Consider the following 10,916-nt stretch of genomic DNA (forward strand, 5'->3'; position numbering starts at 1 on the left):
AAAATTAAATAAACAAAAAAAAAACATGAAACTTTAAATACCCCTTAAGAACGATCGAAAACAAAACAGTGGCACCAAAAACATAGTGGCACTTAAAATAAACAGTGCCACTTAAAACATACAGGGCCACTGAAAACATACAGTGGCACCAAAAACATAGTGGCACATAAAATAAACAGTGCCACTTAAAACATACAGGGCCACTGAAAACATACAGTGGCACCTAAAACATAGTGCCACTTAAAACATTGTGGCACCTAAAACAAATCGGTCAACCCTTTAGTGCCACATCAACGTCAAAACACAACCCGGACGTACGTGTTTTGTTTTTTTTTTTTTTGCCAGCACACACACTACCTGCGCGTCGCCTCGGTGTTCATCTCCGTAACGTAGCCCCTTGAGAGTGACGCTTGGCTCTTTGAATCAGTTTCTCACCTCTCATGACGTCCTTTTAATTAAGCTTACAAGTGCCGGAGATCTACACTGAGGCTATGAGCACTGAGGAGCCAGGCAGACGAGAGGGATTGGAGGTTGGGGAGGAGGAGGGGGAAGGAGGAGGAGGAGGAGGAGGGAGATTAAAGTGATCTTGTTGGTTGTGTCGTGAAGGGTGTGAGGCAATGGTGAAAGTGCAGTGTGCGTGTGTATGTGTGTGTGTGTGTGTGTGTGTGTGTGTGTGTGTGTGTGTGTGTGTGTGTGTGTGTGTGTGTGTGTGTGTGTATCAACCTTGCCAGGCTTTAGAGTCAACATTGCCGTCTCTTTCTTTGCCATTAACACTCTCTCTCTCTCTCTCTCTCTCTCTCTCTCTCTCTCTCTCTCTCTCTCTCTCTCTCTCTCTCTCTCTCTCTCTCTCTCTCTCTCTCCAGTGTGTTTGAAAACAAGTCGATATGATAAGAAGCCCTAAAAGAAAAAGAGAGAGAGAGAGAGAGAGAGAGAGAGAGAGAGAGAGAGAGAGAGAGAGAGAGAGAGAGAGCACGCGACCGACCTGAGGCGTTCAAGGTCACACAAAATTTAGGTTATATCTCTATTTCTCCTCCTCCTCCTCCTCTTTCTCTTCCTCCTCCTCCTCCTCTTCTTTCTCTTCCTTTCCCTCCACCCACTTATTCTCCTTAACCCTCTCTTGAATCCTCCAGAAAATACAGGAGGAGGAGGGAGAGGAAGAGGAGGAAGAGGTGACGAAGGAGAATGAAGGAATAGGTGAAGGAAAAAGCGATGAGAGGTAAGATGAAGTGAGAGAAGATGGTGAGGGAGGAGAAGTAAGGAGAAGAGAGGGAAGGGAAGAGGAGGAGGAGAGGGGAGAAGAGGGGTAAAGGGTGAAGAAGAAGAAAGAGGGGAGAGGGGTAGAAGGGTTAAGGAAGGAGAAGGGAGGAAAGGGAAAGAGGTGGGGGGTAAAATGAGAGGTAGAAGGGGTGATGGAGGAGAGGGGAGGACTGGGGGGGAGAAGGATTGAAAGGGGAAGGGGGTGAGAAGAATGGGGGGAGGGGAGAGGAAGAAAGGGGGGGAGGAGAAGAAAGGGGGAGGGGAGGAGAAGAAAGGGGGGAAGGGAGGAGAAGAAAGGGGGAGGGGGGAGGGGAGGGGGGAGACATGACACTGGAGGAAGCAAACAGATAACAATATCACTTGAACACAGTAAGTTTTGAGTCGCTGGCACCACTTCGCCCTGGCACTGCTGTTTCGGCCCCGACTGTGACACCTGTGGCCCCCTCTCTCTCTCTCTCTCTCTCTCTCTCTCTCTCTCTCTCTCTCTCTCTCTCGCCTTGACTTTATACGATTTTCTGTTCATTTTTTTCGTTTTTTTGTTTTTTTTATTGCATTTGTGTCTTTTGTCATGTTTATTGTGTGTTGACTAGCGGTTTTTTTTTTATTATCTCTCTCTCTCTCTCTCTCTCTCTCTCTCTCTCTCTCTCTCTCTCTCTCTCTCTCTCTCTCTCTCTCTCTCTCTCTCTCTCTCTCTCTCTCTCTCTCTCTCTCTCTCGGCGTTAACCCCCACAGGAAGCGCTGATAAAGCCTCACATGGTTTATTCTCTCTCTCTCTCTCTCTCTCTCTCTCTCTCTCTCTCTCTCTCTCTCTCTCTCTCTCTCTCTCTCTCTCTCTCTCATGGCTATACATCTTCCAAGGGAGAGAAAGTGTGCGTGCAAATGATTAGAGAGAAAAGACAAGCATGAGGTTATGAGAGGCAGGAGAGGGCACGCAAACCCCTCCCTCTCCCTCTCTCTCTCTCTCTCTCTCTCTCTCTCTCTCTCTCTCTCTCTCTCTCTCTCTCTGTATGGGCTTATGTGTCAAGGTGAGGGAGGAGGAGGCTGAGGGGGGTGGGCGGGACTACCTGTAACACCTCTCATTAAGACGCTCGTGGGTGGTGGGAAAGCCTCAGGTGGCCGACAGGTGTGGGGCGAAAAAGTGAAAGGATATGGAGTAAAAGGGAAAGTAGAAGGAATAGCGAAATAGAAGCGATAACGGAATATAATAGATAACAAAATAGAAGCAACGATAGAAATGATAACGGAAATAGAAACGATGAATGCAAATGAGTAATGAAATAGAGCCTTCAGGTGGGCGACAGGTGAGGGGCAAAAAAGTTAAAGGAAATGGAGTAAAAGGGAAAGTAGAAGGAATAACGAAATAGAAGCGATAATGGAATAAAACAAGATAACGAAACAGAAACAACGATAGAAATTTTAACACAAACTGAAATGATGAATGTAAACCAGTAAAAAATAGAAAGTTACGCAATAGAAACAATAGTAGACACATAATAATAGCTAAATAAAAGAAATGAAGGGAATAACAAAATAAACAATAACGAAATAGATACGATAAAAGAAAAGAGAAAGAATAATAGGAAAAATAATGGAAGCGGAAATAGCAGAAATAGATGACAAAATAGTGAAATAGAAATAATATCGAAAGGAAGTCAAATAATCAAATGAGAGGAAAGGAATAGGAAGAAAAAAACAATTAAGAATATAAAAAGGAAAGGAAAAAGAAAAAAAACTAGGAAATAAAAAAAATAGGAAAGGAAATAAAATAATGGATATAAAGTAATAGTGAAAAACAACCACTGAAGAATAACGAAAGAAAAAGAAAATGCAATGACGTGAAAATAAAAGGAAATTGAGTAGTGAAGGAAAAGGACACAATGAAACAAAGGAGAAATGAGAGAGAAATGTAAATGAATGAGAAAATAAAAGGAAATTGAGTAGTGAAGGAAAAGGAAACAATAAAAACAAAGGACAAACGAGAGAAAAATGTAAATGAATGAGAAAATAAAAGGAAATTGAGTAGTGAAGGAAAAGGAAACAATGAAACACAGGACAAACGACAGAGAAATGTAAATGAATGAGAAAATAAAAGGAAATTGAGTAGTGAAGGAAAAGGACACAATGAAGCAAAGGACAAACGACAGAGAAATGTAAATGAATGAGAAAATAAAAGGCAATCACAGTTAATACACACGAAGGGAAGTAGTGAATATCTGACCAAGGAAAAATAACGATAATAAACGAAGATATTCAGAAGATTCAAAGGGAAGTAGTAAATATTTGACTAAGGGGACTAAGCGATAAGATACAAAGATTCACAGACGCTGAGGTAAGATTACGTTTAGTGATAAGCCAATCCAGAACAAAATAAAAATATCGAACTTCTAAAAAAAATGTATGATGGAATGTTATTTAATCGGGAAAATTCATTATCAGTCCGTGTGTGTGTGTGTGTGTGTGTGTGTGTGTGTGTGTGTGTGTGTGTGTGTGTGTGTGTGATAATAGGAAAAATGTAAAAAATCGATAACTCCCGATAGCAGTGATAATAACGCTCTCTCTCTCTCTCTCTCTCTCTCTCTCTCTCTCTCTCTCTCTCTCTCTCTCTCTCTCTCTCTCTCTCTGTCGACCTGGTTATGTGACAGGATATTTTGTCATCTGTCCGCTATTTAGTTCATCCCTATTAAGTACCTCGCGCCAACCCCTTCCCTTCATTGAGCCCCATCATCTCTTCTTCCCTTCATCTAGTCCCATCATCACTAGTAACACCCTCTTCTTCTCTTTCACTTTCCCCCATCACCCCTTCTTCCCTTCATCTAGTCCCATCATCACTAGTAACACCCTCTTCTTCTCTTTCACTTTACCCCACCACCCCTTCTTCCCTTCATCTAGTCCCATCATCACTAGTAACACCCTCTTCTTCTCTTTCACTTTACCCCATCACCTCTTCTTCCCTTCATCTAGTCCCATCATCACTAATAACACCCTCTTCTTCCCTTTCACTTTACCCCATCACCCCTTCTTCCCTTCATCTAGTCCCATCACCACTAGTAACAACCTCTTCTTCCCTTTCACTTTCCCCCATCACCCCTTCTTCCCTTCATCTAGTCCCATCACCACTAACACCCTCTTCTTCCCTTTCACTTTCCCCCATCACCTTTATCGACACCCATTCCTTCACCTTCCTTAACCCCATCACCCTTAGGAACATCCCCTTCTTCCCTTCACTCTCCCCATCACTCCTCTTCTTCCTTTTGCCTTGCCCCATCATCTCTAACATTATCCTTTCCTCCCATCACCTTTACCTAACACCATCAATTCTTAAATACCTCCTCCCCTTCCCTTCCCTTCACTTACCCCCATCACCAACACCGCCCCATCCTTCCCTTCACTTAAACACTTCACCTCTAACAGAACCCCTTCCTTTCCTTTACCTAACCCCATCACCTTTTTAAAACGCCTTTCCCTTCCCTTCACCAGTCCGTATCACCCCAAACACACACACACACACACACACACACACACACACACACACACACACACACACACACACACACACACACACACACACACAATGGTCACTTATCATGCTGTCACCAACGATTAGTTTTCTCTGCACTTTTTGTATCTTTCAGAGCATGACGACCACGCTCACGCAACACGAAATATATATAAAAAAATAACCAAAGAATGATGGAATGTAGAGGAGTCACGAGAAGTGTTAAGTACGAAACTACATCTCGGTCCTTGCCTTTTATGGGGCAGTGATAAAACAAAAGAAGATCACGTTTTATGACTGTTTTATGTTTTACGTCGAATGAGAGGAACATTATGACATCTTCCTGATACTGACTTCCCTTTTGCCCGCTCCTCTCAACTCTTTTTCATAGAAGCAGTAATTTGCGGGCTTTCTTCATTATTGTTTTTTTTTTTTTCCCTTGAGATGCTCCCTTTACTGTAAAAAAAATCTCTCCACCCATAATGATCTTTGTAGTAAAGCGCATTCTATATTTTTTTTCTTTTTTACAACAAGGACAAAACATAGATATTTCAATTTAGGCGTCTTTATCTACTTGTTTTTTTATTTTATTGGAACAGCAAATTACGAGCACCATTTTTGTGTGTGTATAATTGTGTTTGCTATAATTGTGTTTTTGGTGTTTGCTATAATTGTGTTTTTGGTGTTTGCTATAATTGTGTTTTTGGTGTTTGCTATAATTGTGTCTCGCCCTTGACCTGCCTCCTAGACTATGAATTAATGTGTCACGAAAGGATATAAAAAAGTTAATGGTACACTCAAAAAGGGGGCGTCATTTATTGAGAGTCAGGAGGAGTGTCACATCGCAAAATCGTAAAGTAAACTAAAAGGTACAATCAACAAGGTGGCACCGTTTATAAGTAACAAGAGGAGTGCCAGAGAGGAAGACAGTTAAGTAAATGGCACAATCAAGGTGGCACTGTTTATAAGTACCAAGAGGAGTGCCAAAAAAGAGGAAAACAGTTAAGTAAATGGCTCAATCAACAAAGTGGCACCGTTTATAAGTACCAAGAGGGGTACCAAAAAAGAGGAAGACAGTTAAGTAAATGTCTCAATCAAGGTGGCACCGTTTATAAGTATTAAGAGGAGTGCCAGAGAGGAAAAATAATTAAGTAAATGGCACAATCAATAAAGTGGTATGGTTTATAAGTAACAAGAGGAGTGCCAGAGAGGAAGAATAGTTAAGTAAATGACACAAAACAAAGTGGCAGCGTTTACAAGCATCCCGCGGAGCACTAAATAGCAGAACAGCATCAGGCACTACCAAGCCGTTAAAGGGAGATAAATAAGGGGTGGAGAGGGGTGGGGTGGAGAGGGAGTGCTGTGCCAGGAGGTATGTACGCCCCCTCGCCCCCACGCCCCTCACCTTCCTCCCAGTGATCACTATTTACCTAACGCCCAAATCCCTCGCCTTCCCTCCTCGGCCTCTTTCGTCACGGACCTAAAACGCGACCTAAGTGACGCCTCGTTCTAGTCACCTTACACGCTCGGGGCGACAGAAAAAACGTTCATGTAAACACTAGTCGGCGCCTCACCCCACCGGCTGGCTGGCGAGTGGCGACGAGTGCCCTCTCCTCTTCTTCTTTTTTTTTTTTAATCAAGAGTATGGTAAGCTGAGGACGTGGGATTGGGGGAAGAAGGAAAGACAGCAGGAGTGTACAGGTGTATGGTGTGGGTTTTTAGATGCGCTGGTGTAGTTACTGTTTATCGGACACCTTATTTGTATACCCCGGCGTGACCCCCTTCTCCCTCCCTCTCTCTCCTTTTTTTTCTTTGTTTATTTTTACATCTTACATATTGCAAGTGAATATATCTATGTCGACGAGCTCTCTCTCTCTCTCTCTCTCTCTCTCTCTCTCTCTCTCTCTCTCTCTCTCTCTCTCTCTCCCCTCGCCCTTCATCTCTCCCTCCTCGCTATCCTCTACCTCCTCTCCCTCCCGCCCTCCCTCAAGCAAGTTTGTCACCAAGGTGCTCGTCTACAGCTGGAATGTGGGTCTGTTCGGCAATGATGCATTTTCGGCGCAGGGTTCGCCATTAAGGCAACGCTTGACCCACAAACGCTCACACTCGCTCTTGACCCTCCACCCCCACCCCCCCTGCAGGCACCATGCGGAAAGGTCAACTCCGCTCCGCCGCCAGCGACCACGACGGACCAACAAATCAGCGGAGTAATTTCACATAACAAACGGGACCGAATGGGGTGTTCCGCCGAGGTCTCTTATTTTCACTCTCGGCTGACCTGCTCCCACACCCTTAATCCCCACCCTTGTTTTTGTTGTTATTGGTTGTTGTTGTTGTTGTTGTTAGATGGTGGTGGTGATGGTTATAGTAGTCAGGGTTATACAGTCATGTGGTGTGTGTTTGTGTGTTTAGGGTAGTAGGGTACGCAAAGGAGGTGAAGTGAGGAGGGAGTCAGGATAGTGTGTGTGTGTGTGTGTGTGTGTGTGTGTGTGTGTGTGTGTGTGAAGGAAAGGAGGGCGTGGTAAGTGACCGCCTAACTCCCTTTCTTCCTCCCTCCATCCCTACCTCCCCTCCCTCACCCTTGAACCGTCACACCCTCGTCACCTGCTTCATTCTTCACCCCACCACCACCTTCACCACCACCTACCCTCCGTCCACCTGCCGTACCCTCACACCACACCCCAAAAAACACAGTCAAAGCAAGAGGTGGACGACGCGTACTCCTTGACATCGCTTCACCTTCGTTTTCGTCGAGTTCCAGAAGTCGCCCCGGCATGTCTCTCGTCCGAAAATTTGACACGTTGGAAATTAGGCGAGCGGATCCCTGTCAAAGTTAGAAGGTCTCCGGGTTGGGTCAGGTAACATACGCCGTCCCTTCCTCCAAGTGGCATCCAGGTGCGTAAAAACTCCACCTAATCACAGGTGTGCGTATTGAGAAATCGGGAAGGTGTTCAAGTTTTTTGCTCCTGGCTGAGTACGAACGAATCCAAAGCTGAGGTCAGTACCGAGGGTTGGGACGCCGTGAACAGTTCTGTGGCTGCCCGTGATGGGAAGAAGGAGGAGGAGGAGGAGGTGAAGGTAGTGGAGGAGGGAGGATGCAAGCCCTCCCACCTTCCCCCGTTCTCCTTCACCTGCCACCTCTTACGCCTTCACCTCCAAAACTCACGTCCTCATCTAGATTCCGTGCCCCGTCCGCCCTCCTCACCCATCCCCGCCCTCGCCCAAGCCGCAGGATATACCAAAACATTACTCGAGCTCCTACAACCAACCGCAAGACTTTCCGGCTCCTGCACGTGAAGTTAGACACATTAGTAAACACAACAGCTGTGTGACATTGATTGCTCTGAGGGTCATTGACAGCTGCGTGACACGAGCTTTCTCTCCTTCTCTCCTTAGTAATCACGCGGCAAGCTTTCATTAATGGCAGCTTCGAGACCCGTTCCGAACACATATCCGAATAAATCCAACTCCTTCAACGACCGAAGTGGAATGTCATTGCTCCGCTTGTTTCAGTGACTCGTCGAAATCTAGTACAACGTCAGTCACCTGTCACCTGTTGAGGGTAAAGTAATTTTCTACAGTTCCAAGACGTAAGCAAATGAGTTGATTAAAAGTAAAGTCATTAGTGCTGTTTACTCTCTCTCTCTCTCTCTCTCTCTCTCTCTCTCTCTCTCTCTCTCTCTCTCTCTCTCTCTCTCTCCCCGCGCACGTGTATGTGTGTGTCACCTTTATCAGGACTACACAGACAGACTAACACTTCCGGCCAGACAGACAGACAGACAGACACTCCGGCAAGAAAGACGCGCATTTCGTCACGTTTCAAAACCGTGAAGACTCCTCGTCGTCGTCGCTTTTTTCAGCTTCGTCCCTCCCTCTCATGGGCCTCAGAGTCGCCGCATCGGAGCAGGCCAGACTTGGGTGTGTATATGCCGCCTCGTAGCCCTGCACGGTGCCACGAGCCGCCAGTGCCAGGGCAGGTGCGTGTGGCAGCCCGCCGGAAGCTCAACGCCACCGGCACTCGCCCCAATCAACACCATATCACGGGTCACCTCCGCCCCCGCCGCGTCACCATTACTGGACGCGTGAACAATCAACGCCAGCTCCTTCACATGGCCCGGAGGAAGGAGGGTGCAAGCCCTCCCTCCTTCCCTCGGTCTCCTTTACCTGCCGCCTTTCACGCCTGCACCTCAGTCATATCCTCATCTAGATTCAGTGTTACTTGGCCCTTCCGCGACACCCAACACTTTCAGTACTTGTCGGGTGAACATGAACAACCACTGAGTGCTCCTTCACGCCGCCAACTACCTTAACACTTGGCCACCCACAACACCCACCGTCACCAGTACTTGTCCCACCCATCCCCCCGCCACACCCAAGGCGGGGCGGAGGGCGGCCGGCACCTCTGCCCCGCCCTCACGCCACACACAGCACGAGGCCTACCTTCATCTGGCACTCCCGGCTGAGACCGTAGGAAGGGCCGTGGTACGCCATTGTGTATTATAAGTTCCACTCGTTCCACTGACTGTATCCAGAGAAAGGGTCTGGGATCCCTTGGCGGGCGGAGACGCTCGTATGCGCACAAGGCGGCGGGCAACTGGCGAGTGAGGCAGCAGGGAACGGGGAGTGTGGTGCTCTGGTGGTGGTGGTGGTGTCGGTGGTGCCTCCCCCACCCGCCGCCGCCAGCCTCCCCCTCACTTTCACAGGACAGACTTCCCCTAATATGGCAAGGCCGGACGGTGCCAGCTGTTAGCCTTAATCTCCAGCTCTTATCTTGCCGCGGCCGTGACAGGCCTCAGGCACACACCCGCCCCTCACTTCCCTAAACCTGGACGGGACAGCGGCAACAAAGATAACGTAACTTGAAAGGCTGGACGAAGGGGATTCTGGTAAGATCCACACGGGCCACTCGAGGCTCTGACCCGCCGGCCAATCATGTCGCGGGAAAGAAGTGACTCACTTTTGTCCACCAATGAGACTTGGTCTATCAAGCGCCTCGATGATGTCATAATGACGTAGTCTGGGTAAAGAGGGAGGGAGGAAGGGAGAGAGTGTGTCGGCATCTCTCGAGCGGCATATTTCACATTGATATACAGAAAAAAAGACAAGAATCGGAGAAAGACAGACTTTCGCAACGCCCCGAGAGGCCGTCCGAAGGAAAACGAGGCGGTGACGGCGTCTGAGTCGGCGGCGTGGGGGGCGTGTGTCCGTGTGTCCAGGTGACCGGAAATGACTGAAACTTATTGAAATCCCCGCGACGTGTGTGTGTGTGTGTGTGTGTGTGTGTGTGTGTGTGTTGAGAGAGAGAGAGAGAGAGAGAGAGAGAGAGAGAGAGAAACTGTCATAAGGGAGAACTTTGCCCTGCTTGCTGACTCCCGACCTCTGCGGGATGACACTCCCGCCGTATAAAGTCAGCTCCGCCACTCACTCGAGGCCGAGTCAGCCGCTCAAGAGCAAGATAAACATCACCTGATTCACAGGTCAGGAACTTTCCCCCTTGTCTGCCCCCACAAGGCAACGCCACACCTGCTGGCCCACACCGGCAGCCGCGCCACACCTGTCCGCCCGTCACGGTGCCCCGCGCCCGTCATGCTGCCAACAGGCATAACAAAGCCGCCCGTCGCTCCGCCTGGCCCGCCGCTGCCATTAGCCTCATAGATATCCAGCGGCCGCCCACCCAAAAGACAGACAGACAAGGGACGGAGGCGATGACATCATCAGACCCATCGAAACAAGAATTTATTCCAAAGATCGTTATGTAAACACCCGCTCATAGCCTAAGGAGAAAAAAAATATGAATATACTCGACCCTTTGGGCGTGCACTTGCAAGACATTTCACGATGGCTTGAAGACCTGACACACAATGGAGAGCTGACACAATTGCAACAAAGGGTAACGTGTGCTATAGTGCTGACCTGCTGGTTGGCAATAAATAACTATAAATCATTAGTCCTGCGCTAACAAGTGGAACACTTTCCATCGCATCAAACAGAGGCTGCCCCCTTCCCTGCCCACCGCGGCCTTAGGTCAACTAACCAGATGTTTCCTGAAAGTGTCGTGTCGACATCGACCACCGCAGACCCCGGAGCAGCTGTCACGAAGGACACGTTACCAGCACTCGCAGCCTTCCCAGACCCAGGTTATCAGCCATTCCAGCGCTTGATC

The 10,916-nt window shown here is 47.7% G+C and overlaps 1 protein-coding gene across 2 annotated transcripts in view; it reads right to left on the bottom strand.

The window, feature by feature from the left end:
* The window catches only part of LOC126986929 (myophilin-like), an 85,400-nt gene extending 75,871 nt beyond the window's left edge, over positions 1 to 9,529 (bottom strand). The window contains exon 1 of one of the 2 annotated variants that reach the window (XM_050843448.1): positions 9,194 to 9,529. In XM_050843448.1, coding sequence (XP_050699405.1) covers positions 9,194 to 9,244 — 51 coding nt within the window. In that variant the 5' untranslated portion in view covers positions 9,245 to 9,529. The remainder of the gene's footprint in view (positions 1 to 9,193) is intronic. The other variant, XM_050843449.1, reaches the window with a different exon arrangement.
* Between the last annotated feature and the right edge of the window lie 1,387 nt (positions 9,530 to 10,916).

Source organism: Eriocheir sinensis, chromosome 63 (genome assembly GCF_024679095.1).
Source record: "Eriocheir sinensis breed Jianghai 21 chromosome 63, ASM2467909v1, whole genome shotgun sequence".
NCBI lineage: Eukaryota > Metazoa > Arthropoda > Malacostraca > Decapoda > Varunidae > Eriocheir > Eriocheir sinensis.